This window comes from Euprymna scolopes, chromosome 29, assembly GCF_053919585.1.
Source record: "Euprymna scolopes isolate OS-2025 chromosome 29, ASM5391958v1, whole genome shotgun sequence".
Taxonomy (NCBI): Eukaryota; Metazoa; Mollusca; class Cephalopoda; order Sepiida; family Sepiolidae; genus Euprymna; species Euprymna scolopes.
In genome coordinates, this window is record NC_136510.1 from 48667002 (window position 1) to 48683257 (window position 16256).

At 33.8% G+C, this 16256-nt stretch overlaps 1 protein-coding gene across 2 annotated transcripts in view; it reads left to right on the plus strand.

Annotated features, from left to right (window-relative positions):
- The window catches only part of LOC145252640 (ras-related protein Rab-7a), an 86414-nt gene extending 70712 nt beyond the window's left edge, over window positions 1-15702 (plus strand). For both annotated transcript variants that reach the window (XM_080112375.1, XM_080112376.1), the window contains exon 5: window positions 13865-15702. In XM_080112375.1, the coding sequence (XP_079968501.1) occupies window positions 13865-14083 (219 nt within the window). In that variant the 3' untranslated portion in view covers window positions 14084-15702. The remainder of the gene's footprint in view (window positions 1-13864) is intronic.
- Window positions 15703-16256: the final 554 nt, after the last annotated feature.

Genomic DNA, 16256 nt, shown 5'->3' on the forward strand with positions numbered 1-16256 from the left:
TCTCTCGATCTACTATCTAATAGAGACACAGAGAGAGAAAATAGAGAGAGTATGAAAGAGCCAGAGAGAGAGGAGAGATGCTCTTTAACATAGACTTGAATACAACCCGATTGTAATCGGCTGGAAAGCAGGAAAACGAAGGCAATTCCATAGGCATGCAGTTCTAATAAAGAAGCTTTGCTCATGGAATCTACGTTTAGGTTTAGGTACAGATAAAGAGTGGAGAAAATTATTGATAGTGATTTCTGCTAGACGGATGTTTCTTGTGAAAGTTTGGCGAGGGGAGACCATAGATTGGAGCTCAGCCGAGCACTTGCCATGAAAATAACGATAAAGCAAACTTGCAACATTGCTTCTGAGAGAAAAGGACATCCCCTACGAGGCTACAAAGTCTATTTTGAACTCTATCAAGGCAGGATAAGTCCTTTCTAGCAGCTCCTGCCCAAATGTGGCAACAGTACTCCATCCTTGCACGTACCTGGCTTTTATATAGATAGAGAATTGTATCAGCAATGAGATATCTACTGGATCGATAGGATCCCATTATTTTTCCAGCGGCCTTGGCAACGAATTTAATGTATGTGTTCCACTTAAGATCAGGAGTAAAAGTCCAGCCTAGAAGCTCGTCAAAACCGGAGGCCTCCCCAAGACGAGAGCCATTCATTTCAATTGATGCCAGATGGGGATCAGAGCGTTGATGATGTAAAGATAAAAGCTTGGTTTTAGATGCATTAAAAGTAACCAGCTACTCCTTTCCTCATTGTACCACAGGCTCAAGATCAGAGGAGAGAGAATCAGAACTTGGTCGTTTACGGTCTTAGATGTGCTACCATAGATAGTAGTGTCATCAGCATAAATGTCTATGAATGATGTAAGGATGTAATTTGGAAGATAATTAATATAGATCAAGAAGAGAGTTGGGCCCAGGATAGACCCCTGAGGGGCTCCAGCATTAATACTGAGAGCTTCTGATTTCTGCCCATCAACCACTACTCTTATGAACCTATCAGAGAGAAATGATTTAATAATTGAGAAAACATTTCGAGTTATACCATAGATGGAGATCTTGTGAAGTAAACCTTTATGCCATACTCTATCAAAGGCCTTTGATATGTCAAGAGCAATTGCCCTAGAAAGGAAGCTTCCGTCGAGAGATTCACTAATCCTATGAGATATAATTGTAAGCACATCTACTGTAGATCTAGCAGAATGGAAACCATATTGTGTGTCACTAAGAAGGTTATTTTTGCTGAGATGGTTGATTACTTCTCTATTTAACGCAGATTCCAGCAACTTACTCATGACGCACAGGAGACTTATTGGCCTGTACTGAAAGGGAGATGACTTATCACCTGAATTCTAAAATACAGGGCATACTGATGAGATTTTCCAGGGTGATGGGAAGCAATTCTCCTTAAGACAACGTTTAAACAGTTTTGTGAGGATGGGCGCTAGTTCTGGTTGAAGTCTTTTGAGTACTATAATTGGAATACCATCAGGGCCGGTTGCTTTACTGGAATCAAGGTTTTTAATTAGCTTGGCAACATCACGTACAGATATTTGTATATCACGTAGCATGTTTTCTGATACAGGAGGAAATATTGGAGGTTGGCGGCCTTGGTCACAAAGGGTAGAATTAGCTGCAAAGTTCTTGGCAAAGAGTTTGGCTTTGTCTGATGCTGACGAGATTACTTCAGGTCCATTAATGATAGTTGGGATATAGAGCACATGTTTCTGTTCAGGATTCTGTTTGCTATTTGCCAAAACTGGTGGGAACCAAGCCGTTGCTCAGCTGCTTTGGACTTAATGGACTGAGCATATAACTCTCTTGCGTTCTTTATAACTTTTTTACGGTGATTACTGGCAGTCCTGAAAGCAGCTTTAGTCTCAGTACATCTATTATGTTGGAAGCAATGGAAAAAGTGATTTCTGTGCACAATGGCAGCAGCACATTCTGGAGAAAACCACGGCTGGCTGTTAGGTTTTTGCTGGAATTTTTTCAAGGGTATGAAACGGTCTATACTTACAATTAACCATTCTGTCAGGTCTGATACTATAAAGGACACATAAATGGCCATTTGAGAATTCCAGGCATATTATGTAGGATGTTGACACTTCCTTGACAAACAAATATTATCTCCTTTAATGAAGATATACTGGGAATCAGTATAATGAAGATATAATGGGAATATACTGGGAATCAGTTTCCCAAGAAAATTTCTCTTTCAGAGGGAGCTGATTCCACCCATCCAGGGTGAATGCTGCTTCAGTATTCCTTAGGTTAATGAAAAAAAAGAAAACCTGACTTATTCAGATGAAATAGATTTGTTAAATTTAAAGCATTAAATATTAGTTCTATTTTTGATATACTAGAAGAAATTACCCCCCCCCCTCGCCAAATAGTTTTGAATTATAAAAATTAAATATATAACGCTTTTAAACAGTTATATTTAAAATCCATTTTCTAATTTTGATCAAAAATCCTTCACATGATTCTGATTTTAGAAAATGTCTCTAGTTATTTCTAGGTCTCAAGAAATTGAAATTCAGGGAATCATTTTTTTTTTTTAATTGGTGTCTAATGATTATAGGCCAAATTCGGTGTGAATCTAACATATCTGAAGTTTCAAAAGGGCGGTTGTATCCATGTTATCCCTTAAAACCCCTCAAAATACTCTTAATAAACTCAAATTTGAACAATAGTAATTGACAATCGATACTGATTAACATTTCATAAAAATCTGAGGTATCTGAATTTTCATGAGTGCCTCCTCCCTTGTATAAAACTAAATTGTGTTAAATTAAATAACTCGCATAAATCACAATTTTGTACATAGCCTAGCAGCTGTGTTCAAAATTCATAATGACCGGTTAATTAGTTTAGAGGATAAATTCTGTACATAGAATTATATCAACATATACACATATCTAACATTCTGTCTCTGAACGTTTTCTTTAGCAACACAATTTTCCTGTGAATAGACAAGGCAATAAAATGTTTGATGTTTATAAAATAACTGCCTTGCTTGATTGTATGTCCATATAATACAAATTGTATGTTATATGTGCATTTTTTGTTTGTTTTCTCCCACAATGCCACATAATGACTGGAAAATCCACTTTGAAATGGACTTCATTCAGTTTGTCTATTGCATACAATTAAAAAATATTTAGATATGCAAAAACCAAGAGAAAGTATGTTTTCTTTTACATGTGTGATAGTGTTGCATATAAGTGATATTCATTTGTTTAATGTTTGTTTTACATTCTGGAATGTGTTGGACCACTTTTAGAAATTGACTTTCAAACTAACTTATGTCTGGCCAGGTCTTTATTTATCGATCTTCCTCTAAAGTCCTTTATTACTTCTAAAGTGTTCAAAAATTGGTATAAGTTTATAAATTAAGCTTTTAGTATCAGTACTCACCATAGTAAAGTGAAATCTTTAAAATCTAAAATATTTTAAACTTTTCCAGATATTACCAGGGTGTTGACATAATCACATGAAATAAAATAGAATCTCAAAACTGAAAGGAGCAAAGGATAAAATTTAACCCCCATTTTTTTAATTTTTTTTTTTAATTTTTTTTTTAAATGGGTTTCTTTTAGAATAATGGCTCCTTTGAGAGAGTTTCTTAGATTTAAGAGTACACATGAAAATGATACTTGTTCTTACAACTATATACAAAAAAAATAAAGACTATTAAACAACGTGGTGATAAAGGGAAAATGGAAGAAAGTAGTAATGCTAGGTAAAGTCAGTGTCCTTAATAATACTGACTTAAACGGAGCCGGGAGGAAAAGATAACAAAATACCAAGCTTTCCCAGAAAATCCATTCTGTTACTTTTTTACTCATATGTTTAATGTTTGTGCAAAATTTCAAAAAATTCCCAGGACTAGTTATTGGGAAATGTGTGGACAGACAAACGGACAAGGGTGAATTTACAGGTCCACCTTCTTTTTGTCGGGGAACCAAAAAGTTTACTATTTTAAATGTATTTGTAAAGCCCTCTTACCTCACACATTCTTCAGCTTTTCTTTATTTTTAAAAAAATTTTTTTACGTAACTTTTTAATATCGTTATTTATTTGTAGTGTTTATCTCCAATATAAAAACAATTTTGTCTTAACTTTTGTATATCTATGAGGTGCCTTAAATAAGTTTCCAGATTTTTTTCGTATCGGCACTTTTATTGATAATACACGCATGAAACTCTAGTCCCCTTACTTAGAAGAAATCTCCTCTGGCTGCAATGTATAACTTCTGGAAAACCCCATGTCCTCTTGTGTGAGCGTGTCAATGACCGTCATCAGTCTTTTTCATCTCAATTGTCTAATAATGACAGCCTCTAAGGTTTTTCTTCAGCTTAGGGAATCACATGGAACAAAGTCATCATTTGTTTAACGTGGCCTCTGAACTGATCAGCTCTACCATCTCTTTGCTGTCGTGACAACGTCTTTATCTTCTCTGAGCACCCTTCAGACAAACTTCACACAAATCTTCTACATCTTCAGTTCTTCACGAATAATTTTGTGTGTACAGTTCTGACACTGACATCAAACTGTAGACACACGATGTTGATTTTAGCATCCAAAAGTATATATATGTAAATAAAACCAAAAAAAAAAACACTAAAACTGATCTCTTAGCTTAAAAACGAGAAATCAAAGTAGATGTTTATTTATTAACAGCGTGAACACTTTCATGGTGATTTTTATTTTCTTTATTTTTCACCACACAGTATGATTTTTAAATCAATAATCTTGCTTACAGTTCCATGATAACTAATTATATTCTTTTAGTTTAAATATTTCTTTAGGCGTAGCAATATTGTTTTAACTGGGTTACCTTTTATCTAGCATCTACGGTACTGTGACGAAATAACATTATTTCAAAAGTGATTCTTAACATGGCAATGGGGAGGGGGGGGGGTCTTTCTTACTATTTTGTACTTTTATCTAACAATTTTATATCCAAACAAAATATTATAGTAAAAAAAAAAAAAAAAAAAAATTCAACTTGAAAATGCTATCAAAATAATTTCTATGGTAACGTAGAGGCATAAGCATAAAAATATTAACTACTAATTAACAATTAGTCAACTCACAGTATCAGCAATGGCTTCCTAAACAATCTTCTGCACTTTATTGATCTGGATTTTTTTTTTTTTTTTTTTTTTTTACACAGTGGTCAGCACTTATCAAGGCCCGGATGAAATACTAACGTTGCTTAGAAAGATATTCACTCACAAAACTTAGTAGCAAACTTTACACAGCTACACTTGAAAACAATGTGCATCCTTATAGACTAATGGAGACAGCAATTTAACCTCGGGTGTTATGGTTAAACAATTCTGTCAATACCTTATTTTTATTTATTTTTCAAAAATTTGCAGGAGTTATTTCTTTCTGCATTCAATTTTTTAATATATAACATCTGTTTAAATTTTTTAATATATAACATCTGTTTAAATTTTTTAATATATAACATCTGTTTAAATTTTTCAGCAGTTTCTTTGTAGCCACTATTTTATGTGACTTATATGATGATGCACCAGATAATCAGTTTCATTTTAGAAAAAACTTTTATGGGTAAGGGAATTCTTACCAAATCTATTGTGGTTTTGTCCCATACTTCCAGTGATCAACATTGGTACTTAGCAATTCAATATTTAATATTTTTCTAGCTTAACATTTTTTTTATCTCCTTGGCAATGCCGAGAAATGGGTCGTGTGTCTGTCAGTGTTTATCTTCCACTTCTAAAGTTTATTTTTGATTCAGCCACATTTTGCTGTTCTACCTGAATAGTTCAAAGTTTAAGACCAGTTCGTATAAATTTCAGTTGGTTAAATTCTGGGTCAATTCAGAATCTATTTTTATGTTTGATTCAGCTTTACTTTTAAGCTGAGAAATCATTTAGTGACTCATTCTGTTTTACTCCTAGAAAAGATGTTGCCTACTATTGCATTATCTAGGTATTATGAAAAATGTTTGAATTCATACACAAATATAAACTTGTAATTGGTTGATAAAAAAGGAATAGGCAGGGTACAAAACTAAGGCAGTAGTTACAATGTCAATACCAGAATTTGAATCTCTCATAAATATAAAAGATTTTATTTTAGAACTGGATACATGTTTTTATAAATTAAAAAAAAGAATAACATAGCATATAAACAAAAATTTATGTAAATATCAACCTTTTTTTATAATCTGCAACAAAGTAGACTTAAATGTACTGTTTTTAAGCAAAAATAATTGTTTTGAAATAATTCATTGTTTTTTTTTTTTTTTTTTTTTTTTTTTTTTTTTTTACTAAAAAAAAATATGTAAATACATTTGATGTAGTTATGCAAGTAGCATTTTTGTTTCCCCACTAAATTTCACCAATATTTTTCTTTGTGCTAGCTGGTAGAAGCAATCTAGATAATAGATAGACATTGACATAGCTAGGTATTGTACCAACATGGCTCCTTTTGAGCAAATATAAACTAGTGGATATTGAAATGGAAGTGTGCCCTCTTGTAAATAATTTTTATTTAAGAATCTAACAAAATTACAAATGTTTTTTGTAATGCTTTCGTTTCTCAGGATACAAAGTTAAGCAATCTTTTTTTAAATTTTTTTTTATAATATACTAATGTGTCACTACTCAAGGACAAGGGTTGATGGCTTCTGGATTGTAAGACAAACACCTTGAGAATTGCAAACTATTGTTGGATCTTGGCTGAAATTGATTACTTAATGGTGTGGCTGAACAAGAATTTGTTAACATTAGACTTAAAAACCATGCTGGGAAGCAGAAAATATTAAGGCTATATCTTGGTTTACATTGAACGGGGGGTGGGTCATGGCAAAGCTAAAAATGATTTTGCTTTGCTTTTGCCATTCTGTAAACTCTCCTTTAAAATCTAGAACTTTATTTTGTAATAATACGTTTTTGTGTACATATCTATATAATAAAATCGACGCCCCCTCCCCATGTGCATTCAGACATTATAGCTCTGTTAAAGCAAGTGATATATAGAATTTAACTTGGCTCACATTTTAGGTTGAATCTTGATGTGTATTTTTTTGGAAAATATGCACCAATTTCATTTGTTTTCAGTACTTCCTACATTTTTTTCCAACGCTTCTAATTTTCCAGAATTGACCAAGTAATAACCTGATTGTTACTATTCACATTTGTTACTTTCCTATTTTTCTCCTTATAGAATTTCAATAACAACATAATCTCTTTCCTGCCAGATGCATTTAGTTTTTACATGTTTTTATATCTCCATTTGTGTTTGTTCATATACTTTCCTATCTTAGAATATAAGAATACGATTAACAAACAGGCGCATTAAAATGGGTAGTTCGATTTTTGGTGGCTACATGTTTTCTTTCCTTGTCTATTTTTTTTTTTTTTTTCTTTTTAACATTTTTTTTTTATCACGACTGACAACACCTTGCTATTTACACCTAAACTTACCTTTTCTGACTCCTGACAATTACAGTCAATTACTTATGTTTGTCTTAATCGTCATATCTTTACATTTGATTACATTATTTTACTGTCATACATATTTTTTGTTCTCGGATAATTAGTCGATCATAATTTTTGCTATTGAACTAAAATCTTCCTTTTCCAGTTTCTGATGGGTTCATTCGGTTACTTACGATTGTGCTTCCATATCTCCATTTTTATCCACAATATTCCGTAAAACAAATTAGTGTTACGACATAATTCTTTTAATGGAAATACACTTGGGATATTAATATTATTGGTCCCCCGATTTATTGAAGAGGGACCTATGTTTTAGTGGCTTCTGTATGTCCATTAGTCCAGACGATTGCCAGATAACCATCCATTAGTTTTTCCTGAAAATTTGCCAAAAATTGTATTTCAGTAAATAGATGCGCACAGTAAAAAAAAATTTTTTGCAAAATTTCATGTTGCATCCCCAGGGACTCAAGAGGTCAAAAATGCCCCAAAATGGCTAAAAATGACGCGTTTTACCCCATAACTTTTGATCCATCCATTAGATTTTTCTGAAACTTGGCCAAAATGTAGAGCCTATTGTTAATATAATCCACTATGGGTGACCCTGGCAGAATTCTGGTTCATGTCTCTGGGGACTTTCAGTATTAAAAACGCCCCTTTTTATGGCTCTTTTTTCATATTTCTCAACAAAAATTTGATATGTCTGACTATATAATGGTTTTTAATGGTGGTCAACTCAAATGTACATGTGTTAAGGCCTGAAACTACACCGTTATCCATTTACAGTGGGATTCAGTGTTCCCAGGGGCTCAAAATAGGTAAAAAAAAAATGACCAAAATGACATTTTTTACTCCATAGCGTTTTCCTGAAACTTGGCCAAAATGTGGAGGCCATTGTTAATTCAGTATAGGTGACCCTGGCAAAATTCTGGTTCGCATCCCTCTGGGACTTTTAGGGCTAAAAAAAAATGCCTTTTTGGAACTCTTTTTTCATAGTACTCAAAAACATGGTATGTATGTCTATATAGTGGTTTTCCATGTTACTGAATTCAAATATACATGTCTTAAGGCATGAAACTGCACCATTTGTCCATTTTTACTGAAATTTGGCATTCCCAGGAGCTGAAAAGGGGTCACAAATGCCCAAAAATTGAAAAAAAAAAAAAAAAAAAAAAAAAAAAAAACCCTTTTTTTACCCCATAAATTTTAGATTTTTCTGAAAGTTGGCAAAAATGTGAAGGCAACGTTGGCCTTTCACACTTCTCACATTCCTCATTTCTTCACTTTTTTGTGGCATCATCTTGCATGCAGCACCAGAGGGGGGGCATGCATGCACAGCTTGTTTCTTTACTTATCCAATTGTGATCTATTTGCGTTTAAACAATTACTATTTAATAGAAGTTATGAGCCTTTTATGTTCATGTATATATTGATTCTGAGAACAATTAGTATCTTCAGATAAATCATTTTGATCTATCTTGCAGTGAAATGGTTTCTTTTCTGATTTTTTTCATAATTGATACTTATATAAATTCCAATTAATAAATTTTATATTTAAGATGGTGACTGTACATTAAACCTTACCATCTGTTGACTAAAATAGGTCAGCTGCAAAAGATCCCTATCCAAATGTGTGTGTGTGGGGGGGCTGATTTGTTTATATTTTTGTTGGAATGAACCATTTCCTATCCTCCTCCACTCCCTTTACCTAGAACTGGGATGGACTAACTGCTGATTGAATAGTACAAGTGTTGCTGGTAAAATAATAGCCAATGTTTCCCCCCCCCCCCTTAGTAGGATTTTAATTTCTTTTTAAATATGTCTTTTCACTTGCATGTTCTTAAATGTCCTGATTTAACTGTTTTAGTTTGTCAACCAAATAGTTTTAATATTTTTTTGTTTATGGCTTTTCTTAGTGTCACTCAGTTTACACTTAAAAGAGGGCATTTGCTGAACTTATATAGAAATTTAAAAAATATGCATCAAATGAAGATTGCAAGTATATAAATAAAATCAGTATCCTTTAGAAATATCTGTCTGATAGTTCTGTTTATAAGTTTTGCCTTGAAAGAATTTTTTTTTTTTTTTAAATACCTTTTGCAATACGAAGTCAAGTAAAAATTAAATTTTTTTTTTAATTGTTAAATCTAGAAGAAAAATTCTGCTAGTTAAATTTGATTCCAACAGTAATGATCAATTGTCATCAGTGTGTTAAAAAAAAATGTTCAAAGTTCAGTAAAAGACATTTCTGTGAGCTAAGTATTACTTACAAAATGAATGAATTTGAAATATTTAGCTGAAAAAATTCTGTAGCTGTAAAACAGTAATTGGATTTAATGAATACTGGATTTGCTTGGATTAGATCTGCTGTCTACTCATCGAAATGTAACAGTTGCTTCTGTTGCCTACAGATTATTTCAGTTCTTGCCCCACCGCAATCCTTAAATACAGCTCTATGCTGCGGCTGAACAGACCAAATCTGCAATTATATATATTTACATTAGAAAATCATTTCTTTACAAACTGGTATGTCTCTTCCCACTTAGTGAGAGGGGCAGAAACTGATGTTTGCTGTAAGTTATGCACAGAAGTATTTGATTTTTCCAGTGTATGTCTATGTGAGTCTTCATATGCTGTGTTTGTCAATCAAACTACAATTATGTAAGAGACCACGTGTCCATACAAAAGAAATAGATCTTCATATAACTGTTACAGATCTAAGTAACAAGTGGAATTAAGGACTGTTGTCAATTTAGAAGAGATTGGTCACATTATTGAAAGCATTGTTTCCTTAGTTACTTGAAGTTAGAACACCAAATGTCATACAATTTGATTTTACTAAGAAATGAAAAAAAAAATATGTATAATATATTTTCAAACCAATAAAATAGATCCAAATTTGCGTCTGTGTGTCCTGGCAGGCCAGCTTCAGTTTTGCAGCTTTGAGATGAATATTGCTTAGGGTTTTTTTTGCTTAGTTGTCCCCCCCCCCCTTGTGACCTTGCCAGGCCACTAATCTTTTAAAAATTTCAAATGAAGGTCTGCACATCCCTCGGCTAACATCCACATCTGTGGTGACTTCAACGTCCATAACGTGGAATGGCTGACCCATTCAAATAAGACAGACAGTGAGGGGAGGGTTTGTCATGATTTTGCCATTGCTTATGACCTCACTCAGATTGTTCGCGAACCCACCCGTGTGCCCGATACACCCGGTCAATATGCAAGCCTCCTAGACCTTTTTCTCTCAACTTCCCCATAGCTATGTTCATGTTCCGTTCATTCTCCTCTAGGATCCTCCGACCACTCCGTCGTATCAGTTAAGATAAAAACGAAATGTAAAAAGTCCTCAGACGTACCCCTCCACCGTACTGTATACCGATACTCTATGGCTGACTGGGATAGCTTCCGTACATTCATACCTGATTTACCTCTGCACTCCATGTTTAAAAAGGAAGTGTCCTCTATAGTATCAGATCTGACCGAATAGTTAATTGTAGGCATAGACCAATTCATACCATCTAAAAAATTCCAACAAAAACCTAACAGCCAGCCATGGTTCTCCCCAGAATGTGCTGCTGCTATCGCACACAGAAATCACTTTTTCCATAGCTACCAACGTGATAGATGCACTGAGACTAAAGCTGCTTTCAGGATTGCCAGCAACCACTGTAAAAGAGTAATAAAAAATGCAAGAGAGCTATATGCTCAGTCTGTTAAATCCAAGGTAGCTGATCAGCGGCTTGGTTCCCACCAGTTTTGGCAAATAACAAATAGGATCCTGAACAGAAGTGTGAGTTCTATCCCAACCATTATCAATGGACCAGAGGTCATCTTGTCAGCGTCAGACAAGGCCAAACTATTTGCAAAGAACTTTGCAGCTAATTCTACCCTATGTGACGAAGGCCATCAACTCCCCATATTTCCTCCTATAACACAGAACAAGCTAGGTAACATACAAATATCTGTGCATGAGGTCGCCAAGCTAATCAAGAACCTTGATTCCAGTAAAGCAACTGGCCCTGATGGCATCCCAATTATAGTGTTAAAAAAGCTTCAACCAGAACTTGCTCCCATACTTACGAAACTATTTAAGCGCTGCCTTAAGGAGAAGTGCTTTCCGACTCCCTGGAAGACCTCATCAGTTTGCCCTGTATTTAAGAATTCAGGTGATAAGTCATCTCCCTCTCAGTATAGACCAATAAGTCTTCTGTGTGTTATGAGTAAGTTGCTGGAATCCATATTAAATAGAGAAATAGTCAACCACCTCAGCAGGAATAACCTTCTTAGTGACACACAATATGGTTTCCGCTCTGCAAGATCTACCACAGATGTGCTAACGGTTATATCCCACAGGATTAGTGAATTTCTTGATAAAGGCTTCATTTCTAGGGCAATTGCTCTTGACATATCAAAGGCCTTCGACAAGGTATGGCATAAGGGTCTACTTCACAAGATTTCCAGCTAAATGTTTTCTCAATCATTAAATCATTTCTCTCCGATAGGCTCATAAGAGTAGTGGTAGATGGACAAAAATCGGAGGTCTGCAATATAAATGCTGGAGTCTCTCAGGGGTTAATCCTGGGCCCAACTCTCTTCCTGATCTACATAAATGACCTCCCTAAACACATACTTAAATCATTCGTTGACATCTATGCTGATGACACGACCATCTACGGCAACACATCAAAGGCTGTAAATGACAAAGTTCTCTCTGATTCTCTCTCCTCTGATCTCGAGCGCGTGGTTCAGTGGGGGAAGATGTGGCTGGTTACCTTTAATGCATCCAAAACCAAACTTCTATCCTTACATCATCAATGCTCTGATCCCCATCTGGCATCAATTGTGATGGATGGCTCTTGTCTGGGTGAGGCCCGGTGTTTTGACAAGCTTCTGGGTTTGACCTTTACTCCTGATCTGAAATGGAACACGTACATCAAGTCTGTTGCCAAGGTCGCTGGAAAGATGGTGGGATCCTTCTACCGCTCAAGAAGATATTTCACTACTAATGCAATTCTCTATCTATATAAAAGCCAAGTACATCCAAGGATGGAATACTGTTGCCATATCTGGGCAGGAGCTGCTAAAAACAGCCTATCCTGCCTTGACAGAGTACAAAATAGACTTTGTGGCTTAGTGGGGGATGCCCTTTTCTCTACCCTGCAACCTCTCTCTCACAGAAGAGCCTATCCTTGTTTTATCGTTATTTCCATGACAGGTGCTCGTCTGAACTCCAATGTCTGGTCCCCCCTCGCCAATCTTTCATGAAAAACACCAGTCTAGCTGAATTCACTGTGGAAAATTTCCCCCACTTTATATCTGTGCCTAAATCAAAACGTAGATTCCATGAACAAAGCTTCTTTCTTAGAACTGCACGCCTGTGGAACTCTGTTCCGTCTGCCTGCTTCCCACCTGACTACAACCTTGATGTCTTCAAGTCCAACATTAACAAATTCCTAATGAACCGCCCCCTTAAGTAAACACTTCATCAAATCTCCACACTAACATAATGTACTTGCAATAACACTTATCCCTGAGTGGCTTCCGGGCCTTGATAAGTGGTGATCACTGTGTAAAAAAAAAAAAATAAATAAATAAATAAAATAAAAAAAGGTACCTAATGTGTCTATTTGATTTTTAAAAAAATCAGGCAATTTCACCTATTTCGATGAGAAAAGTATAGGAGGGTTGGACATTTGTTCTTCATTCAATCCTGGACATCATCAGGTCTCTGTGCTAGTAAACATGCACACACACACACACACACACACACACACACACACACACACACATTTGGTATTGTAATTTTAAATAACTTTCTGGAATTATTTTTTTAATGATGTGACAAGTCTCTTCTATTAAAAAAAAAAAAAAGCACATCGGATTCGAACTTTACTACTTCCAACACTCTTCAACTAGAATAGAAGTATATTTTGCTTTATCTGCTCTTGGATTCCCTCTTACACTTCATACACAACTTGGCCTTCTGGACAAGATCAAAGTGTAGTATCTGTTCTTCAGATGCTGCACTTCTATTTCTTGTTCTCTTTCGGTGGAGGAGAAATCCTTCACGACTGAGACAATTTTTATTTTTGTACCTTTTCTCCACGTTAAAAAACGACCCTTGTGTCTAACTCTGTCCCGTGGGGAGGCATAGTAAATAGGTACACTTCGTACCAGCAGAATGATTAGGGGAATAAAATATTTTTTTTGGAAAAGACATGTCAAAAGTCCCAGAAAAATTTTTGTTTAATTTCGTTTATTTAATAAAATAAAAAAAATAAAAAAATGATTAAATATTATTTGATGTTTTAAGTTTTAATTTCTTTTTATTCAGTAATTTTTTTTTTTTTTTTTTTTTTTTTTTTTTTTTCAGGTTTCTGCGAAAAGAGCTCAAGGCTGGTGCCACGGCAAGGGAGATATACCATATTTTGAAACGAGTGCAAAAGAAGCTATTAATGTTGAACAGGCTTTCCAAACGGTGGCTAAAAACGCATTGGCCCAAGAAACAGAAGTGGAGCTGTATAATGAATTTCCTGACCAGATAAAGCTTACAAATGAACAAAACAAACCCCGAGAAGGGTGTGGCTGTTAGGGAGGGCTGGCCTATCAGTGCAAAGGAGGACTGGGTTTGCAATAATGCCATACAGCCATGCTGGTGGGTGCACTAACCATTCCGAGGGACAGCCGCTGTTGTTCACCTCTGACAACATTCTTCATAGACTCACATATTTGATATTTAAAGAAAAAAAGAAATGAGGCAAAAATTGAAAGTATAATTGCTGTGTCTTTTTTTTTTTTTTTTTAATTTTTATATATATGTCTATATATATATATATATATATTGTGGGTGGGTGGGGGTACAAGAATGAGAGATGGAAAAAAAACTACAAAAAACTGGTTGTCTGCAGAATTGGATACCAGTTGCTGCTTCATTTTTATTGACTTATTCCTATTTTGGTTTCTTTATTTTGGCTGGCAAATTATGTCTTTGATAAAGTTAGTCTCTTCCAATGAAAATGAATCGTTAAAAATGTTTTGGGCCTTATAGTAAAAACAAACAAAAACTTTCAATTATTTTATTAGTTCATATAGCTGATATTTCAATGAGACTATCTTTGGGATATAGGATGTTGAGTGCTAGGAGCGTAAATTTATAAGCGAAAAAAAAAAAAATCCTCACTCAACATAACATGAGAAAGGTCTCCTTGACAATAATCGCTGCTATATGAGCAAGTAAAGAAGTTATAACAACTAATTTTTTCAATCTAATACACACACACACACACACATATATATATATATACACACACACACGCACACACACACGTGTGTGTGTGTGTCTATATAATGTAATACTTTTCTTTTTCTTTTTTTTTTACTAACAACACATAAAGTACAAATAGTAAAAATCTCTTTATAGCTAAACTTTTTTCTCATTAAAGCTTACATCCACGTTCAATGCCAAAAATTATCCTTTATTTCATTCTCATTCATAAGAATTTTCTCTTTAATAACAAAAAAATGGAAAACAAACGTATTTTGTGAAATCCTATAATAATAATAATACTCTATTTGGTAATTTTTTTTCTCCATTTTTTTTTGTTTTTTGTTTTTTCTTTATTTTATTTTAGAAACGAGAGAAGAAAAAAAATGGTCCAAACAAATCTCTCAAAATGAAAAGTGCACCCTTTTTTCTTTCTTTTTTTTTTGTTTTTTTTTAAATATTTTTTTGAATTTTACAAAACTGTACAAACTTGGAAAAAAATGAAAACCGAATGAATAAATAAAATTGAAAAAATTGAAAAGTATAATAAAAATTGTTTTAATTCTAGTTGTAAAAAAAATAAAAAATAAATTCTTTTAAATGCATCAGTTTTGGTGTCTAACGCTGGTTGCCCATATCTTTAACAGATGAAGCCAGTCAAAAATACTTTTTGTTAACTCATTTTTATTTAGTATTTATAAGACCTTTGTCTATTCATGCAATTTTGAAAAAAAAAAAAAAAATTCCAAAAAAATTTTTTAATTTTGTTTATAAGTCCAATTGTCTAACTAATCCTTTTAGAAAAGATAACTCATGCTCATTAAAGTCGGTGATCACTTTAACATTGTAGTTATATTGTGGACAGGACCCTGACTTTTAATCTGAAAAATTGCTTGATTATAGAATAATCTTATGAATGCTAAATAAAAAAAAAAAAAAAAAAAAAATTCACTAATTTAATGATGGCCATCCCTAAACAGGCCAAGGAGTCATGCAACTTAGTCTTTTGTTGGTGGCGATGTGAATTTTCTTAGAATATTGATATAGAAGTTAAAAACAGAGGGAACATTCCTTTGTGAGATTAGTTTGATGCTTGGGTGATTGTTCAGAATAACGAAAATAAAAATAAAATTGAATTTCATCTTAAAACTTATCCACTTTTCATGTAGAAATTAGTAACATATCCAAAAATTACAAAAAAATAAGATATCAAACAAATTAAGTAAAATTGCTAGTTTTACTTAAATAATAAACAAGCTTTTATGATAGTTAAGTGCATAAAAAAATGGCTGATTATTGAATCGTGAAATAAATCATGTAATAGTGTAGTAATATGTTAGTAATTTCAACATGACAATTAGATAGCCTTGTTGTTGAAATTCAATTAGATTTTTATCATTATTCCAAACAAATACCAATGTTTTTTGTTTTTCATACCAAATAACTGCAATGAGCGAATTGCTAAATTTGACAATTATTGACGGATTCCTATAAATGAAAA